This window comes from Takifugu flavidus, chromosome 15 (assembly GCF_003711565.1).
Source record: "Takifugu flavidus isolate HTHZ2018 chromosome 15, ASM371156v2, whole genome shotgun sequence".
Lineage (NCBI taxonomy): Eukaryota > Metazoa > Chordata > Actinopteri > Tetraodontiformes > Tetraodontidae > Takifugu > Takifugu flavidus.
Window position 1 is genome coordinate 4,468,623 of NC_079534.1, and position 20,545 is coordinate 4,489,167.

The window sequence follows — 20,545 nt, forward strand, 5'->3', positions numbered from 1 at the left end:
ACACGGCCATAAACGAAGCCCGGCCGGTGCAGAGCGCTGCTGTTTATCGCCGCGCTGTTTACGCTCATTATTTTGTTGCCATGGATTCATGCTGCCACAGACAAACATCCCACGTGCATTGCCGCTAACATCGGTCACAGTTACATGGCAACTGCACCAGATCTATACGGTCCCGTGACTCATCTCCGTGGTTGGAGAAGCCAACACAGGCTAACAGGAAAACATCTGCAGGAATTTGAGTGGAACGTATCAGAGTCTCGGAGGGCAGCACAGCGACAGACCACAAGCGCTTCTTTTGTTTTTTTAACAACACTGGCTGTTAAGGTGGCCGCATTCTTCAAATAGCAGTGATGCAACTGTGTGCCGACGGTGTCAGAGAAGACGAACGCACGCGGAGGGTACCAACACTGGCAAATGAAAAGAAAAAAGGTTAGCAGGGAATCGTAACCCTGGTTTCAGCTGATTGGGCCACGCAGCGAATGACAACCAGAGTCCAGCAGGTTGACCCTCTTTACTGCCGTATATCTTGATGCGTGGGTTTTATTTTAGTTGGGCAATAATGTGCACAGGTCTTGTTTGGCACAGCTTTGCTTATATTATGTAATGCTAGCGAGAGAGCTCACATGACAAATTTGGACAGAGTTTACTTCCAGTTCCTCAATTTTGGTGAAACCCGGTCTCCGCGATGACAGTCCTTCTCGGGTTTGACCTACGGACCAGCCCAGTTGTCCATGTGAGAAACTCTGGGCTATTTATATCACCTACAGTGGATGGACAGACAGGCATATTGAGCACTTCGGGGAGGAAATGAGAGCTAGCTAAGGGCGCTGTAGCTCAGCACTCATTCCAACAGAATGGTTTTTTTTCACATCCATTAAAGCCAAGAAAATATGACAGTTTCTACTTCTATGAGAGTTCAGATCCAGAAGAAAACAGGCAAGCGATGAGGTGAAAATCCAAACTGAACTCTGATCACAAGATGGGAATTAGACCATTAGTTTGTTAGTCAGCAGACACCAAAGCCATTAGCTTTAGCGTGTCATCCCACACAGCCGGGGGTCCAATGGGTTACCTCAAGACTAGGACAGAAATATGATCTCATTTCCAACTTTATAATGTGCTTTTAGTCTCTGTGCTGCTTGTAAGTTGGACAATGAATCATCATCTTTAGAGAAGCATGACTCTTCCCTTGTATTATTTATCGGCTGTTGGAGAGGAGAAACTCTCCATCCCTGAAGCCCATCGACTCATGACAAAACGTGATGCTGCAGGGAGCCGCCAATGTGCCCACAGCTGAGATCTCCAACAAAAGAGACTGGCTGGTGGAGGCGCTCCACCGCTCCGGCTGATGGCTCCAACAATGGCGCTCTGTTCTAAATATGTTGTTTGTCACATCGCCTGCCTTTTAAACTCGTCAATGCCGCCGTTGTTCTGCTTGAATTCAACTTTAGCCCAGATCTTATGCAACCAGATGAGTGCTTTTACCCTCCTGTTCGGTGTCAGAGTTTAGTCGCAGCAGTTTGGCTGATTTGGAGTCAGATTAAAGGAGACGCTGAAGATGCTGACAGCTGAAACAGAGCAGCAACGCCGCGCTAATTAATATTTCTTATCACACTTGCTGAGGTGGAAGTTCGCGTCACCTGCACAAAATTAAAGTCTGACTGGTTCAGACCCCCCCCCCCCCGACCAAAGCAACTGTTTTATTTCACAAAGCAGATGTGACATTTGACAAATGTTTTTATGCTAACAAGATGGCACAGCAGATCACGTGATGAGGAGATAAACCTCGTCATAGATCAATGTGCAGGCTTATTACCCCTGATAAATATTCATGCGCCTGTGTGATGGGGGGGGTAATCACTGCAAAGCACTTGATCACCCGCGCTTTTATTTCGGATTCTTCTCTGCTCGCTGCGGCCTCGTGATTCAAAACGGAAAAAAAAAAGTTCAAGTCGAAGTCGGCTGCAGCACGCGACGAGGCGGGAGCGCAGCGCGAGGAAACTACCGCTGTTCTAACTTCATGCAGGTTAAATCTGCTTCTGCCTCCTGCCTCGTCATGGATCAGAATCCGTCTGAGGAGAATTTTACGCACACGCAACTGCACGTCCAGTTGCGCGTGCGCGAGTGGCGCACAGAATATTCACCGAATCATGGTGTCTTTCTTTACAGACGCCAAACTTTGAGCAAAACGTGTGTGTTCGGGGCCAGATTCGCCAGCGGCGGCCGCTCCTGCAGCCCCGCCGCCGCTGCGCTCACATTTGACACACGCACGGAGCTCCACTTCCTTGTTTCGGCGAGAAGTGGAGAGGTGGAGAAAGCGGCGCCGCGTTTATAAAGCGCTCTAAAAATAGCGCCTGTGCCGCCCAATGGCAGCCGCAGACGCTGCGAGCCGCGCGCCAACCACGGCGGACAGGACGAGGCGCCTCTCGCCCCTCATTGGACGGCGCGGGCCCGGTAGGCGGGTGCTGCGCGCCCGCGCGTCGATTGGGCCACAGAGTGAAACGTAATGTAATCACATGGGGGTGGGCTTGCCTGTAATTTTGAATCGGGGGGGAAATTGACAGTGCGCTGACACTTTTGGAGAGTTCGGTGTTGTGCGCTCTCTCGGTGCGTCACACGCTCAAACCCTCCACTGGAAGCGCACTTTCCCGACCATCATATATGCAAATCCAGCCGAGAGCCCAGCTCCGCTCCCAACTCCGCGCGCCTGCTCGCCTCTCCACTTCGCTTCTACTTGTGGCTGCATCCTGGGAGTGAAATGGATGTCATCCCTATGTGTAGCATCTTCCAGGAGCTCCAGATTGTGCACGACACGGGATACTTTTCAGCGTTACCGTCTCTGGAAGAGTACTGGCAGCAGGTAACGGCACTTCTTCTTTTCTCAGTAGATGCGCACTTTGACAGATCGACTGCGCGCACACGCACGGCAGTGTGGAAGTTGCAAGGAATGCGCGTTTATGTCTGGAAAACTTGCTCGTATTGACAGAGGCGTGCGCGCGCCGACCATGTTTACGCACCTCCGCGTTTGGACGGAAAGATTTGTTGTTTTCTGGAGGAACTTGTGCAACACATTTACCGCCGTTGTCATCTCCCTGACGGTGCACGGTGCACGGCAGCAAAAGCTTTAGTTTTGCCAGGCTGAGAGCAGGAGCACAGGGGTGTGTGTGTGTGTGTGCGCGCGCGCGCGCGCGTGTGTTTGACTGTCATTTTCAGCACATTTTGCGCCACGCTGGTGAATTACGCGTGAGATTGAGCGACTGAATGGGCGCTTTGCGCCTCTGCGCGTACACCCTCCACCTTCCTCTCTCTCGTTCTTGCCCTCTCTCTGGTTCAGCGGTGTGCACGCGCACACGCACACAGCGAGTGAGTGACATGGTGACAGGGAAGCTGATTTCTCTTCCACTTTGCTTCGAACAGTTGAATTTTCTGCAGAAAACGAGCTGCATGCGTCATTCTGTCTTTTGGTTTCTTCCCTTTTTTTTTTGCTGGGGTTGGAGAACGAAATGAACTGGCAGTGCGCTGCGCTCCTTTTCTATCTCTCCAGTCTGAGATCTGGACGGGCTCCGGGCCAAGTCGCCCTCCCAGGCATTTAAAGCTCGCCAGGGATTCCAGCCAACTCTGCTGACAAGAGGCGTTTGTCTTGAACACATTCTCCCCATTACCAAATTACTACAGCGTTCCCACAATCTCCTATTTTAGACAGAAGGCGTGTTTGTGACAAGTTGTGGTCCCTTTAAATTCCATCCGCTCCTGGAGTAACGCGGGATCTTTCTGCCTGTCTCACGGCGCCTAATAGGACATTTTAATCAATTCCTCAACAGTTGATTGACGTGTCGTTTCAGATTCTGCCCTTTTGCTCTTAAGTATCTGTCTCGTGCCTCCATTTGCCATTGGGACAAAATAAAAGACACTTTAAAAGTCTCCGAAACCACTCAGGAGTTGGGGACTCGGCTAATATTTCCTGTTTTATGTAAGAACCCAGCTGTTGGTGCCCCTCAAACCTGTCCTGGCTCAGCGAGGCTGAGGAAGAACCTCTCTGACTTCCTTTCCAGAGAAAAATAAACCCACAATCCACAGTGGCTCCTGAAGTATTCATGCCAGGCTTTTTATGGACCCCCATGAACCAGACCTCCCTCCTCTGTGGTCCCTGGTGTGCTATGTTATTTCTAGCTATGCCTCCAAATGCATTATTAAATCCACATTATGCTGAATAATTGATAGATCTAAAAGATCTACAAGCACTTCCCTAACCCGATGGGGGGCTCTGTAGCATATGTAAATTTCATGACCCACCCCCAGCATGCATTTGCAGGCACGCACACACCAGTGCAAGTGTGGGCCCTGTAACCGTGCATGATAATGCATGTCCTTCCCAGCTCTCCGAAGGAACCGTGGTGCTTGTAATCTTCCCTGATATGGCCTCAGAGGGCACGCTCAGAACGGACTTGAGTATCCTCAGCAAAGGACATTGTGTCTTCCTTCATTCCTGCAGGCAGGAAGGAAACGGGGCCAGTGGTGTTACAGTGTTATAACATTTCCCCCTCCTGCGGCTGCCCCTGCTGCTAAGAATAAACCGTGTTTAAAAGAATGCTAGAGTTTGTGGTCTTCTGGGGACTTTCCCGTTGAAGGCCAGCCTTGTGTTACAGCCTCGGGCGCTGCGTGCCCATCAGCTCACCACTATCTCCTCTTCCCTCCACGCAGACATGCCTGGAGCTGGAGAGGTACCTCCAGAGCGAGCCCTACGTCTCAGCCTCCGACCTCAAATTTGAAAGCCAGGAGGACCTGTGGAGCAAGTTGATGCTCGCCTGCGGGGACAAGTCAAACGAGCCCGACCCAAAGATCCCCCACATCAAGGACGAAGAAGACAATCAGGACAGCCAGCACCTGGACGCCATGGGCTTCAACTCCGATGCCAGCAGCGAGGCCTCGGACAGCTCGGAGGAGCTCTCCCCCACCCTCGACTTCTCCTCCAGTTCTTTGACTGACCTTCTGGGAGACGGGGGTGAAGACCTGGGCTCGGCCATCATCAGCACGCCGCCGTCCTCGCCTGAGCTGGGCAAGGAGGGCTCTGTCACCCAGGGCTGGAGTGGGGTTCAGACTGTGTTGCACTCTCCTGGGAAAATAAGGACTGGGGGCCTGGAGAGGTCAGGGCTGACCAGCGGGGAGGCGTCACCTGACGGCAGGAAGCGGGTGCACAGGTGTCAGTTCAACGGGTGCAGAAAGGTGTACACCAAGAGCTCTCACCTCAAAGCACACCAGCGCACACACACAGGTAAACCAGTTTGACAGTCGGCTGCGTTTGTAATGTAAATATCCAGAGTGTGGAGGCAGCGGCGGCGATGGCTATGAAACCATGACGCCGTTGCCGCGGCAACTGCGCCAAACGTCGTTTATATTCGAGCGAAAGCTCATCTGAATTAAGCAAAGATAGACGACTTGTCAACATTTCCGCCCAGCGCCACCAAGCTAAAGCGTCCGGGTTTTGGGCGCCGCCGTGTTGCGTTGGCGGAGCCGTTGGCAGCTGGGAGTCGGTGGGAAGCAGATTCCTGATTTCTCTTCAACGCAGCTGCCAGTAACGACTTGAGCTTTCAGTCTCATTTAAAATAATTGAGGGGGGTGGACTTATTGCTCACCAGTCAGACAAATGTCTTCTCCCTTATATTTGCTGTGCGTTATATAAGATGTGTGAAAAAGTTCAGCGTCTCTAAAATGGCTCAATCAACTTCCTGTCGAGCACAAACGACATACTTTGAATAGTTTGTCAAAAGGAATGCCCTCCACTGTGACCTAATTCACACAGAGTAACGTGACTTCATGCGGGGAGGGGGGAGACGGAGGGTGAGAAAGAACGGGGGGGGTGGATGCTCTTTTGTGTCCGAGCGGCTCTCAGAGCTCGTGGATGCTGAAAACATCAACAGTTCTCACATTTCCTCCTGGGAAAGAGCTCAATCGGCCATTTGCACTGACAGTAAAAGCAGAAACAAAAGACTCAGAAGTAATGGGAACCTGATAGAAGCGGTCTGAGGTCCAGGGTTCCAGCGGGAGCACTTTCCCTCACCTTTGACCTCTGCAAAACTGACACACTTGCCAGCAGAAGAAAATAACATTCCACTGCCGGCCGCGTTAGCCACATGGCGAAAAGCCTTCAGGATCATTAGGATCAGCCTCTGTTTTCCTTCTCAAAGCACGGCCCCTGTTACATAAGTCGTCTAGTCGGGCAGCTTCTTAAAGACCCACGAGGCTGTCTTCCCTCATCAGCCTGCAAATGTACGTGTTTTCTGTAACATTAGCATTAACGAAACCTTTGTTTAGGTAACGTTCTGCAGTATGAATTTAGAGAGCAGGGGTGGACCGTGTGAGTTCAAAGGTCAAAGTATCAGTGGAATGCCTGTGGAAGTGTACATCTGCTAAATAACAGTCTAAATATATGTGTATGTTTCCTTTCAGGTGAGAAGCCCTACAGGTGTTCATGGGAAGGCTGTGAATGGCGCTTTGCACGAAGCGACGAGCTAACCAGACACTTCAGGAAGCACACTGGAGCGAAGCCATTCAAATGCAGCCACTGCGACAGGTGAGTGTGTGGGAAGAGCCGTGCAAATTCAGGAAGAGGGATCACGTGATCAGAGATCGTATGACTCCACGCCCATTTATGATATTGACGGCTAAAGGCCAGGGTGCAGCTTCCCTCTTGAACGGTGTCGCGCATTGTTCCCCTCACAAAGATCCCACTTGTACAGGCAAATTTCTTTGCATCCGTGAGATGTTTGGGTGGAGGGAAGATTGTGGGTCTCGTGCAGATTTATGGAATGAGGTCGAGGTTAATGAGCTGGATGAAAGGAGATTTGAGCCAGAGGTCGAACCAGAAAGAGTTGCTGAACAGGAAAGACTCAGCCAGAGGGGGGACGCAACCTGGACAGCTGTTATCAGGCTAAAACCACAGTGTTGCCCCCTCACTACAGGCTAGATGTATATACAGTATACATACATACATATATGTGGTTACATCACTGCCCACTAAATTAAGCTTCAACCCTGGGAAATGATAAAGAGGTAATCGTCACCTTTACTTAGGAACAATGTTCAAATGTTCTAAAAAAAGGTTCTGAATGCAGCCAACGTCTTCCAATGACCCCAACAGAGTCTTGCTGGTCTCGTCCTCAGAAGATGATGTGTTTGGTAGATTTACGTGGTCGTCAGTGGGCAACGTGACCCCTGATTCAGTGTGACTCCTCCTGGACAACCAACTTCCAACAGTCCCGCATCCAAAGCTTAAACCTTTTCCCTGTGTTCTCTTCTCAGGTGTTTCTCCCGTTCTGATCACCTGGCGCTGCACATGAAGAGGCACATCTAAGATGGCCTCTGAGTGGAGAGCTCTGTGGGATGATTCTGGTTGATTGTCCTGACCTGTGGGGGATCAGCAAGGCCGGTGTGTCCTGAGAGCGTTAACAGGGGCACCGCTGTGTTCCAGTCAGTGGGAAAAAAGATGAAGCAGGCTATTATTTGCACCATACTTAGTGCCTCCGACACCTCGCTGTGGAGATTTCTCTTGAAAGGCTTTTACAGACGAAGCGGGAGGGCGGACAAAGACCTGAAGACGTTTTTAGAGACTGGAGAAAATCTGGCTTGGAGAAGATGGGAAGAGACTCTTCTGTATGGTGTTCAACGCTTTTTTTTGTTCCCCCGGAGGATTATGGGACTCCGCAGAGGTGCTGTTCCTCCACTGACAGTATGTTTGCCTGTGCGCATGGGGACTGTGAGTGCCTGCGACTGGATGCCTGTGCTGGCTTTATGGAGCGGATGGAGCTTGCGTTGTAGAACTGCGCGTGAATGGCGTGGAAGAGGCATGGCGGGGTGGCGAGGGAGGCTTTCCGGGGGATGTTTGCGGGCTAACTGAGAATGAATGCAAGGGTTCTGTCTGTGACGTATAACTCAGTCGACCGCGGTGGGGAGTCAGGGGTCGCTGGGTGACCATGTCGAGAGCACCCCCTATCTGCCCGGAGGTGGAACTACGCCTCCCATTTCAAACACGGGAGGCGGTTTTGTTTAGTGCAGCTATTAAGTGTGCAATGTATTATGTAGCCCGTCTCAAAACATACACACTATTAAGCTCATTTTGTTGTCCATTGTGTAAGCTCCGTATTCTAAGAAAAAGACAAAAAAATCAACAGTTGTACTCAAACAGTTATTGCCATTATTACAGAAGTTGCATGGGATCGGGGGATGTGTTGCTCACTTGTTTGCTTATAGGACAACAAAATTCCATTTGAGTGCAGCTACCTTCATATTACTCAGTGTCATGATATAATACAGAACACATAAGGCCGTCGTTTCGTTGGTTTCATTTTTCTGTGTTGGGGATACCACTATTGCTTGGCAACTGTCTGGATCGTGGGGTTTTGGTTCCTATTCTTTCTTCACCTTTGCTTTTTTGTTCTATCTGTAAATGCACTGTAGACCTTACTGATGCCTTATGTAAGTGGCCTTGTCCTGTTTAATAGATCTCTTTTTCTCTTACACACACGACGGGGTTGCAGATGCACTCGTGCATCGTGGAATTGCTTTATAAAGGCCCTGATCCATACAGTCAGACCTCTGTCACTAAACAGACTCCTCAAAAAAAAAAAAAAAAAAAATCCATACAACCTTGATAATGACTATTGCTATTTTACATTTCAGTTTAATCTAAATTATCGATAGATCCGAAACCACGGATTCCTAAAATGACCCGCAGTCCTGTGAGATTTGTGGAGCAGCTTGAAAAGACGATTCAATCTAATAAAGGTTTACTACCGTGTATTATGAGGTGGCGTGTCATTCAGAGGTACAGAATCTTGGAGAAATGTTCTCGTCCGATGTCTAAAACGCAAAATTAGGACCAACCGCACAGCGGGCCACTCCGGCCGTCGCGCTCATCCGAAAGTTAAGAGACAGACTTAATCTTCTTTAAAATCTTAATCCCGAGTCTGTTCGGATGTTGTGTCTTTTGTCCCGCCTTCAGGCTGAGGCGGCCCTGATCTGGCTAAATGGTACGCGAGCCCGTCTGACCCGTTGGGCTGCAGGTTTGGGGGGGGGGGGGGGTCTGTCTGCTTCCGCTGCTGAGCCGACACCAGACCAGGATCAGAAGGGTCTCGTATATGCATGTCATTATTTCAGTCACCTTTCACCACTTTTGGACACCACATGATTCCCTTCTGTTTCATAATTAGAGTTCTCGTGGTTTTCTCTGGAGGTTTAGTGGTTCACGTGTTGTTTATGGTGGAGAGGATGTAATGTTGGGGATCGTTTAAGCGTCCCCTCCCAGACCTGCCACGCACAGGCAACAACCTAAAGCCGGACGTTGTTAAAGAAAGTTCACACACCGAGTCAAATGTCAAAAAATACAAAGATGTACATTGTAAACTTAGAGAATTTTTTAAAGAAGCATCTATTTTGAAAAGGTATGGGACCAAAACCAAATGCAGTGTGTTTCTAAAGATGAAACAATGAAGACAAGAGGGTGAAGAATTATTGTAAAATAGTCACTCCATTCTGCATCCTTCTTTTTTTATGTTCACTGGACAAAGGAAGAGCAAATGTATGTTTCAACAACGGCATCAACTGCATAAACACCTGTGGCCTATCGTCATTTTTGTCAAGAGGGGGGAAAAAAAGTTGTTCTGGACATTTGATTTGTAATAATTTTGCATTCCGGTGCCCAGTTAAATAATTTTTATTTGTCATGTGACTTTCTCTGAATTTTTCAAAGACCTACAAAGACGCCCTATCTTTAGAGTGTCTTTATTGGATAAACATGGAGATAAAATATGATGCTCTATTTTTGTTTCTTTATGGCATATTTTATTTTATGGCAAAGATTTTCTTCATTTGGAATTGTTTTGTAAAATAGTTTCTGTATGAATGTATTTTTTATTGGAAAATCGATAAAAAAAACAACAAATGATCGCATCCGCATGTGTTTTTTCCCTTCCTGTCTCTCCTGACCAAACTCTACCAGGAAGCGTCTGCTGAGGGGTCGACCCCCACAGGGAAAGGATCCCTGTTATTCCCTCTCCTGAGGGTCCCAGTTAGCATCGGAGCACACGGGTCATCCAAAGTCACCCACATTCACATCAAAGATGACGACAATGATAGCAGAAACGGGGGTTTTTCTTTTCAAACGCTCCCTCTGCAGCAGCGAGTTTAGCTGCTGGAAAAGCTTCTGAAGAAGCCGTGTGGGAATCTTCAACATGTAAACAGGTTTATGGGGAACAGCTGACTGTAACATGTTTGGTTAGAGAAGGCTGCACAAGCTCGTGAAACACGTGATTGTGTAAACAGGTTGGGAGAAACCTGCTCTGAACTCTGAGTCAACACCGCTTGTTTGCAGATGATGACATTCTCTCTGTTTACTTTTTACACTTTTTCACCCGAGGCCGCTTTAGGACCTGGGTCTGAACGCTGGCTGTGGCACCATTTTATGACGTCACCATGGTGACCGGGTCTGCATCAGTGGAGCTGAAATCAAGATTGTGTGATTGAACTGATTAACGTTCCAAGGTTACGATAACATGAACAAATATGACTTCGAGTCAAAACAACAACGGCCTCCTCAAATAATATTACAGCGTTTTGGGACTCGGGGGACCATCCCTGTGGTGTTTGATCTAGTTTAAATTTTCCTCTATATAAAGGAAACGTGCTATGGGGGGGGGGGAGTTGCAGAGCTCATCCCAAGTTTGCTATTAGAACAAATCAAGTGGGCTGATTGGTGGAATGTGGACAATCTGTCCCTCCTGCTCTGGCCAGCATCGCAGGGAGTTTTCATCTCGCACACTCTCCAAGAAATTTATGCAAATTAAGTTGTGGCGAAAACAAATCCCCGATAAGAGCTGTGCACACGACACAGACAAAAAGCCTCTTCATCTGCGCCTGCGAGCACAAAGAGCGGCAGCTTTCGTGCCGCTCCAGCCAGGCTGCCCAGTCAAAGCCCTGAAATGAAGATTTTCCCTCACAGATGTATTCGTTGGGGTTTCCACTCAAATCCAAAAGTGCTATATAAAAGGATAAATGTAGCGTTAGGCAGGAGATAAACAGAGAATAACTGGGGGGGGGGGGGCTGATTAAACGATTTGATCACTTCCAGCAATTAGTGCAGTTAAATTTGAGTTTAAAATTTTAAAGCGACTGGGTAACTGGGAACAATCTCAGTTTATGTTGCAGCAGTGTCAATTAGCCTGTGTACACAAGAAGATTTTATAGATGAAATATGCATGAGGATGAGTCAGTTGCCTTTTTTCCATTAAAATACTATTAAGCTTCCCACTGGGCCCACAATTAGAGCCGTTCCTCTGAATTATACTTGGAAGAGAACATTAGAAACAAACTCTTATTCACAGTTACCAGTGAACTACTTCAGGGTATTTATAGACTTGAATTGTTCTTTAAGAACCAGCAGTGAAGTTTCCCACCACATTTAGTCCATCAACTAAAAAAAAAAGTCCCAAAAGGCATCCGAAGAAGATTTTGGTTTGTGTTGCAGTGAACTAGAGTCAGAGAAGAGTAAGTGTGTTTCCCCAGCGTTTAAAGAGTCAGAGTTGTCCTAACGCAGCATGTTGGAGAAGAGAAACGCTCATTTGGATGCTTTTACTGCTGGAAATCCGACAGGTGGACGCTGGAAGGTGACCGACGGCCCATATTTCACCAGCAGAGGAGAAATGAAGCTCAGCAAACCCACTCATTATAATAAAAGACTCCAGGGACAATTTCAATTTCAGCTTCAGCGACCTCTGAAAACACTGAAGTCAGTCCAAACGTCTGAAAACAGCCTTGACTGTACTTGAGTTAACCCCCCCCCCACACACACACACACACACGCGGGTGTAAACAGCCCCTGCGCATGTGTGTCTTGACTCCTGTACATACAAACTGTAGATCTAATGGGACGTGGGACTGGGTCCAGAACACGGTTCTGTCTTAGCTGCAGCTCTGGGCTCCAGCAGGCGTCCATACCCACCCACCCATACGGAGCCGTCACTGGAATAAATGAGGACATTCAAGGTCGACCGGGAGAACCAGATCTGCCCCAGAGTCAGGTTTCACTGCATGTACATATGTATACATACACACCTCCCCCTCCTCCGCTCCTCTGTCCCGTGGCCCCGGAGGGTGGGGGTTGCTTGTTAAACAGGAGGGAAAGTGGAGGTCAGTGACCCCGCAGGGGGACGACTGTCTTCGTCACCTGGGAACCTGATTTCCATCCAGATCCAGTCAAACACGAAGGGCTGCGAACACATTCAGCAATAAGAGCTAATGGACGTTTTGTTGGCCCCCGCGCTCCATTTACATACGTGCAATTAGCTGATGCTCCCACTTCCAGCGAAGGCGGCAATTAAATGCAACAGACGTTACTATACTGCAACAATAAATCTCTTTGGTTTTAATTGGCTTCAGGATTCCCGCTGATGCTTCCGACACGGGAGACAAAAATCACCTCAAGATCTTTTCAAAAAGATAAATAAAAGCCCGTCAAAATGAAAAGTAATCCTTTAAATTACGAACCCTCGTGTGATGACCTCATCGATCTCTGGGGACCCATGGAGACGCTTGTGTCCGGCTCCCATCCAGCTGGCTCACGTGTCCAACCTTCACTTGACGACGCTTCTCTGTGGACGTGTGGCAACAAAAAGCTTGTTAGATGGATTACACGCTCCGCAGCCTCTGTTTATGTCTCTTTATAATGGCGATATAATTGGAGCGGGTTGAAATGCTTCTATAGGAAGACGCTTGCTGGTGCTTCCATTCGCATGTGGACAGTGATGAAGAGGTCTGGGGGCTTTAGGGGGCCGGGGCTTTGGTCTCCGTCTGGGGTTGGTGTCTGATGGATGGGCATTCCTGAGCCTTCCTCTCCCACTCATCCTCACCCCCCCCCCACACACACACACACACACATCCCTCCCCTGTGGGTGATGAACAAGCTCATTATTATAGTGCGCTGATAAAAAGAGCCCATTATATTTCCAGAGTGCACTTTCAACTCTGACAGGAATCCACTGCTCCCGGCTCAGCCCCCCCCCCTCGGTTACGTAATGCCGTCATGCGCGGCTCCGTGCCAGTGTTTGCAGAGTAACTCCTGACTGGGATCTTCTCCAAGATGTTGTCAGGGCCACATAGGCAGGATTCTAGCTTGCCAGCGAACCAAGTCTATCTGTGTTCCTGTCCCGCCTCGATGCCTTCGTCAACAGATTTAAAGTCTGTCATCGACGGCAGCAGTGTTGCATCAGCTGAGCAGGACGTCCTGGAAGGGGGGACAGATACGGTTCAGTGTTTCTACTGCTGCCTACAGGAGGCCCCCCTCCTCAGGTCACCCTCTCCCTGTTGACAGCAGAACGTGGTCCAGATATTCCAGAGACAAGGAGTGTGTCAAAGGCAGCAGATGTGGGGGCCCAGGGTGGGTTGGCTCAGCTCAGCTCAGGTAACCAGCTGTTACCTGTCCACTGGCCACCACCAGAGGGACTTGAACCAACCTGAGGCTGGAGGTGGATCAGATCTGAGGCCGTTGGAGGCACCAAAATCACAAAGTAAATGATCCCACAACCTACCGGACGCTCACTTTAGTATTTTGCTGCTTAAACTAGGAAATAGTTGCACTCGTTAAACCATCTGTTCAAGAGTCTGAGCATCCCAGAGGACAGAAGGGTGTTGAACCTAAACTCTGCACAGTGTTTTTGGCAGCAGCAGTCTGCTCTGCGTGCCTGCTGTTGTGTCCTCAAGGTGACCCTGAGTCTTTTAACCAGACAAAATGAATTTTTCGAGCGTGACGTGCAGGTATTTAACATCAAATCACTGGGAATGTTTTCCCGGCGCTTAAATTTAGCAGCGTTACACGTTTTAAACTCTGCCAGAGAATCAGACAAGAGACAAAAGCTGCTGTTGTTTCTGTGACTGGACTCAATGAGGACGAGGTGCTGGTGGAGGTCCTGCCTTTAAAAACGCTCCTTTACTTTCACCTGATGCTCAGAGGTGCTAATAAACCAGCAGTCATTCAGCAGTGTGACCTCGTTGGTATCGATTATTAATTGGAAGATGTCTGAAGTCATCGATCACCCTGGTGAATCTGCAGGAGCTTTATTCTTCTTCTTCACGTCGTTTGCTGCTCATTAAACCCTGAAGTTCTGTGCGGGTCAGCGGAGCCGCGGCGATGGGTTTGGCGTCGTCCTGCTGGTGAAACAGTAGCTTCCTGTAAGCAGGAGCATAAATACAGACGGCAGCTGCTCGTTAAACTGGAGGGAACCAGCTGCTCTGCGTTGATAACTGGTTAAAGGTTCAAACCCTCTCCAGTCGTCAGGGAGGCTGATCTGAGCCGGCACGACCGCCACAAACATGGACGACACAACCAAGGGGTGTGTGAGTGTGTGTGTGTGTGTGTGGTGTGTGTGTGTGTGTGTGTGTGTGTGTTGGATGTCATTCTCTACATTTGCCTGCAGGATGTGGGGGATTCTCTCTTCCTTGGGGCGTCCCAACGTTTGTCTCCATGACAGCAGCCTCTTCATGCTTCTCCTTCAGAAACCAGGGAACTCCTCACGTCACCTTCGTGCCCGAGGGATCTCGTCCATTCTGCCGGTTTCACCGTCTCTGTTTTGGATCGTAGAAACAGAAGATGGAGACTTTGCAGATGAGAGCAAACTAGATTTGAACAACTCCGCTCCCTCCACCTATAAAACTCTAAAAGTTGAGAGGCAGGAGAGCTCTTAGATGGAATGACACCCTGGAGGCCGACTGCTGCTCCGCTCTGAGCGCAGGTGAGATTCGGCGCACGTTCGAACGCAGGAAAATTGAAAACACAACGCTGCTGCGCGTCTTCATCAAGGTCGCTGCAACTTCTCCTCGCCAAAAAATCCATAAACACGCCCCGAACGACCCAACACGCGTGCACTTATAAAGGAAAAACTCACTTATTCAGCGCTCGCACCTCTCTCCCTGAAGGTTCGTGAAGCCCCGTTTGAATTCACCTATCACCATGACAACTACTCTCTCTTTACCGGCTGTGCCCGTGGGAGGTTTTTGCCCAGCCTTTTCTAATTTCACACTGTGTGGATATCTCCATTCAGTAATTACAATCCCATCCATTCTCATTTTCGCTGTCCAGACAATGTGCCCTGAATACACACACACACACACACACACACACATACACGCACACACAAACATCTCTTGTCACATATGCACCCACTAACCTCACACAAGCGCACACTGGCATAGACCCCCTGCGTTCTGCAGTGCAGGCGTGCACACACACACACACACACACACACACACACACACACACACACACGCAGCCCGTTTGTGTGAGGGAGAGATAGAGGGGGAGAGACAGATGTGAACTGTCACGACTCCCAATTCACTAGCACACGCAATCACAGACGGGCGCCATGTTCTTGAAAATCCAATTACAATCCAACCTTCAGCCTCTGAAGTTGGGCTTGTTGTTTAAAAAGTTGGTAATTGCAAAACAACAGAAAATCAAATCAGTTTAATCTGTCTTGTGACAGATAACAAGCAACAGTAGACAGGAATAACAGTGGGTGCAGGGGAGACGCGCTCGGCAGGCAGCTGCGTCTTTATTATAATAAACCGTCACGTTTCCATACGTCGACTGTGGGGGGGGGGGGCACCGCTGGATCCGGTGGATAAACAGAGGGGTGACTGGGAGCACTGGTGGTGGGCTGGTCAGTTTCTATAGAAACTCCAGGAAGTGAGTAGGTGGCCTTTGTTTTCTGCCACTGCTCATTATCAGACGTGAGTGATGTAGCAGTAGCAGAACTCCTGAGCTAGCTTTGCTAGCTGTTAGCAACACATGGAATCTGTGCAAGGCAACTTCAGGAGGAAGAGGAGGAGGAGGAACTTTAATCCCCGGGGGTTTTAACTGGGGACGGCCCAGTGCAGGAGAATGTGTCCAAATACCAACTGTGATGCAAGTCCAAACAGGAGGGAGCTGATCCTGGATCTGCCTCAGTGTCAACACGTCTCGGGGCTCCAACAAACAGGCAGCCGGCTCTCCTCCTGGCTGTGACGTCCTGCAGAAGTCAAGGAGACAGTTGCTGTAGGCGTTCAGGTTCACACCCGAGCTTCCAGAGCTTCCAGTCAGCACCGACATTATCAGATGTCCAGAACCAGGAGGAGCGGAGGCCTCGGCAGTTATTTACATCGGACACTTCAGGCAGTTTAAAAGCCGAGGGAAGTTTTGAAAACCTCCTTTAAAGTTCACGTTTGTTTCATTTGCCAACACCGGAGCACAAGGAGCCTCTATTTTCCCTTACGAAGGGATCAAAACTTTGCTGCGTCATTCTTTCCCATCAGCCGCGGCCTAAATCCCAGCTCTCATTAATGGCATCCCATGAAAATAGATTCCGCTTGAGCGCCGCTGCTCGCTCCTGCTGGAGCCTGGGCGATTGATTGTTTGGCTCTGGACCGTATCCTGATAGCAAGGAGATGAAATGCACATATTTTGATTACTGGTGATTCTGCACGTGTTAACCGAAGAGGCCACATCGGGTCCATCAGCCTCCTTCCCCGTGCTCCCCTCGCTCCCTGTTTACTGCTCAGCCTGGCTGATCTCAGGCCTCCCAGGAGACTCATGTTGCAACAAAGTGCTGCGCTGCATGTAAATACCCAGCCAGCTTAGCCGTGTTTACCCCACAACTGGTATAGGTTGTTGCTGCGTCCCCACATAAGCAGATATCAACAGTGATAGCACGCTCGCGGTGGTTCAGCTGGCTGACCTGAGGTCAGTCTGTCCGCAGAAAACCAAACTGCTGGAGTAAATAAACAGGCATCCGATGTTTCCAGCAACTGAAAACAGGCTGAAACTAACCTGCTCAGCAGCAACCCACAAACAGGAGCTTCAGCTGCTCACCGCAGTGGAATATTTAGCAGCTGAAAACACACAAGTGCCCTCAGGCGGAGCCAGAAAGCAAAAACAGAGCAGGATTGAGAAGCCGAGCGGGTGTTTTTGATGAAAAAGCTTTCTATATCTCTGTGATGTCATTCACTCTTCCGGGGTCAGAAAATTCCACAGATATATTCCAACCAAGCTCATAGAGCTCGTCAGCTGGAAAGTTCGCGCTTGTTGGTTTTTGGAAGACTGCCGAACATTTTCCAGGGGCAACGGTTGCTAACGCTACTAGCGCTAGATTATCCCAGTTTGACACTCCAAATATACTGTCCCCAACCTCAAAACTGTCCCCAGGAAAGCAGGATAAACTCGTCCTTTTCATGCTGTTTGATCCACCAGCAATTCTGGATAACCCCCAACCCCCGGAGGGGGGGTGAGGGGTTGCAGAGGGGAGGCTCGGGTGCAATAATAAGCAGAATTTTTCACCTCCTCCACCCTCTTTTCCACACACTTTTTAGGATTGCGGTTTTGAAAAAGAATAATAAAACAACTGTCAGCTAATTGGCAACAGCAGCGCACGGAGGAGGAATGAAGAAAGAAACTACAAAGTGTCTCCACGAGGGAAACGGAGAAGCAGAACTCACACACAGAGAGGCGGGATGGTTTTAAGGGCATTCTCCTGCAGCAAGAAATCCCCTGCCGACTACTTTTATGCTTTCGTTGTTCAATTTTTCATTGATCTTTTCCTGAGAGGCAAAGACGCCGCGTGCCCTAATCCTACAAGTTTGTGTTCTGAAGTTTCGGCCACGTGGGCCTGCTCCTGCTCCTCAGCCTGACTCCTGCAGGAGAACGCGATGCACAGTTGTTACCTGGCAGATTACAGCCCTCCGTTTCCAGTTTTAAACGCTGAGCTCATCAATTCTGAGGTCTCCCTCCTCCAGTCACATCATGTCAATACTGCAATCGCGTCTCCGCCATCGACAACATCATCTTTCCTCCGGTTTTCTTCTCTCTCTCCATCTCCTGGTCGGACTATTGTCAGCTTTGGCTACAGATGAACAATCCCCTGAGAGGTTATTAGGCAATGCACCAGAACCCGCTCCAGATTCTGCTCCTCTGAGGCCTGAAGGTGGCGGTCCACACAGAACCCGGTCAGATCAGAACGGAGGATTCGGCAGCATCTGGCGGTGAGATTTCAAGACCTTCAAGTTGGGATTGAAGGTATGAAAACCTGTTTCACGCTGGACTCGTTGAGTTGTGCAGCTCTGTGTTCTCAGGTGTCCAACCTCCTGGTTCTGACTTCAGTCTTTGAGCCGGTTCTTCTCGGCCACAGTGGCAGCTTTCAGCGTGCTGAGATGTTCTGCTCAGACAGATTTGGAGCCACTGCTGCCGGCCTGGAGACCCAGAATCCAGGGTGTCATCGCTGGCATTCATGTGGCGACAACGAGCAGGCAGGCAAATGTGAGCAGCTGCTTGGTGTCATTCAAGCACTGGAGAGGTTTCAGACCAGGACCAGGACCAGGACCAGGACCAGGACCAGGACCTGGACCTGGACCTGGACCTGGACCTGGACCTGGATCTGTACCAGGATTTCAGCACAACGGGCATGAACAAGCCATGAAGGAGGTGGAGGGGGTGGAAGAAGAGGAGAATGGTAAAAGGAGGGGGAATGAGGAGTAGGGGGAGGAAGAGGAGGAGGAAGAGGAAGAGGAGGAGCAGAAGGATGGGGGGGGGGGTCACCAGATTATCGCCAGACTGGAAACCAACTTTACTGTGTGACCCTGCAACAGTCACTAATTCATGCTGGTGTAGCTCATGTATCTGGACACACACACACACACACACACACACACACACACACACACACACACACACCACACACACACACACCCTTCCTTATTCAAAAACACAACTCATTCACACTTCAGTGGTGCATGAAGACAAAAAAAGCTTTCCAACATTGTTCCTGCCTTGGATCAAATGACACAAGCCGCCACACAGCGGAGGACGCCTTCGCTCCCTTCTGCCGCGCTAATAATACGCTATCATTGGGCCGCGACCACAAACGCACCGCTCATGGCCATAATCTTGTTGTCAGCTGTTGCACTGTGGATGACGGGCAGACACTTAAAGCCATTTGGCAAGTAAGGCTGAGATCCCACAGCCCCAGCTTAATTGGATTGTGTGTGTGTGTGTGTGTGTGTGTGTGTGTGTGTGTGTGTGTGTGGTGTGTGGTGTGTGTGTGTGTGTGTGTGTTATCTGTGATTGTTGAGTGCAGCAGCATGTGCATAGCTGCACATGCTGCTGCACTGACACATCAGATGAGGATATATTATATATACGTTTCATTATATTATTATTTGTGATCTTCCTGATGGAGCTGATGTCCGAAGAGAAGCTGCTCGATTGGGTTCAGGCATCTGCGGCTCAACATGATGGAACCATCTGGAGGGGGAACTTCTCCCATCAGACTCGGTTACCTCCCGGAGGAGCCAGCGGGGGTCTCCAGGGAGATGTGGACCTTAATCGGCTGCTTCAATCAATCAATCAATCAATCAATCAATCAATCAATCAATCAATCAATCAATCAATCAATCAATCTTTATTTATATAGCGTCTTTTACAATCAAAACTGTTTCAAGGCGCTTTCCAGAATCCCAGGGCCTGACCCCAGACAAGCAAGGAGGAGAGGAGAGGAGAGGAGAGGAGAGGAGAGGAGAGGAGAGGAGAGGAGAGGAGAGGAGAGGAGGAGAGGAGAGGAGAGGAGAGGAGAGGAGAGGAGAGGAGAGGAGAGGAGAGGAGAGGAGAGGAGAGGGTTATTTGATCATTTCATCTTCAAGATGATCTGAGCTGGTCTTTGAATCCACCCCAGTCTGGCAGAAGGTTGAGTCTAAAATCTTAACCCATCCCAGTTGCTCGGGTTCAACGCTGAGCTTTAAACCAATCATAGCAGGAAGTCGGGAGCCTTGACAGGGGCCACGTGCGGCCCTTGAATTGAAAGTGGTTACCTTTCACTTTCCTGTTGGCCACATCCATGCGTGCACTCTTGCATGCCTGCCAGTTCATAAATCCTCAAATGAAAAGGTATTAGATAGCTGGGTGGACGGCTGCCAGCCTGTGAGATAGAAGTGGACGCTTCAGCGCCTCTCGGAGAGACAAGGGAGCGGCGTCTCGTCTGCGCTCACCCAAATAGGGCTATCCGGCCTCTCCGGAATTCTGCGGCTCCTGTTGACTCCGAGCAGAAAAGGCGTGCGAGCGGAGCTCCTGCAGGAGCGGATGACAGCTTTCCAGGCTGTGATCACTCACGCTGTGGAGGCGGAGAGCTTCTCACTGTCGTCTGGAGGAAGATTGATCGCTCATCTCTGTGAAAAAGTGCAGAGAGACTCGACTAGAGAGCAAACGGATGCGCGTGGACCCCAGAGGAGGAGCGAGATCATCCCGCTTGACCCTTGTTTAATCATTAATAACTTCATTAACCTGCTAACGGGAGGATTTCATTCTGACTCCCTGAATAAAGACGGGGGCCATCTGAGAGAATATTTCCTGACTCGGTAAAACAGAACTTCCTGTAATAAACTACATTAATACCATGTCGGCATAAACATGCCGCCAAAGATGGTCTATGCGGTAAGATGATCCCGAGCTGAGGAAACGTGACCTTTATCAGAGTTTTCA

At 49.5% G+C, this 20,545-nt stretch overlaps 1 protein-coding gene across 1 annotated transcript; it reads left to right on the plus strand.

The window, feature by feature from the left end:
* Positions 1 to 2,535: 2,535 nt before the first annotated feature.
* LOC130538656 (Krueppel-like factor 6) lies at positions 2,536 to 9,945 on the plus strand. Its single transcript, XM_057056483.1, has 4 exons — positions 2,536 to 2,860; positions 4,702 to 5,272; positions 6,448 to 6,571; positions 7,300 to 9,945. Exons 1-4 carry the CDS (start codon positions 2,759 to 2,761, stop codon positions 7,349 to 7,351), a joined length of 849 nt encoding a protein of 282 aa, XP_056912463.1. The 5' UTR covers positions 2,536 to 2,758; the 3' UTR covers positions 7,352 to 9,945.
* The last annotated feature ends 10,600 nt before the right edge of the window (positions 9,946 to 20,545 follow it).

Bases quoted from the DNA above. Each gene is read 5' to 3' on its own strand.
- LOC130538656 (XM_057056483.1), top strand. From the start codon at position 2,759: ATGGATGTCATCCCTATGTGTAGCATCTTCCAGGAGCTCCAGATTGTG. The intron at 2,861-4,701 runs GTAACGGCACTT...CCCTCCACGCAG, and splicing joins TGGAAGAGTACTGGCAGCAG to ACATGCCTGGAGCTGGAGAG. The intron at 6,572-7,299 runs GTGAGTGTGTGG...TTCTCTTCTCAG, and splicing joins AAATGCAGCCACTGCGACAG to GTGTTTCTCCCGTTCTGATC.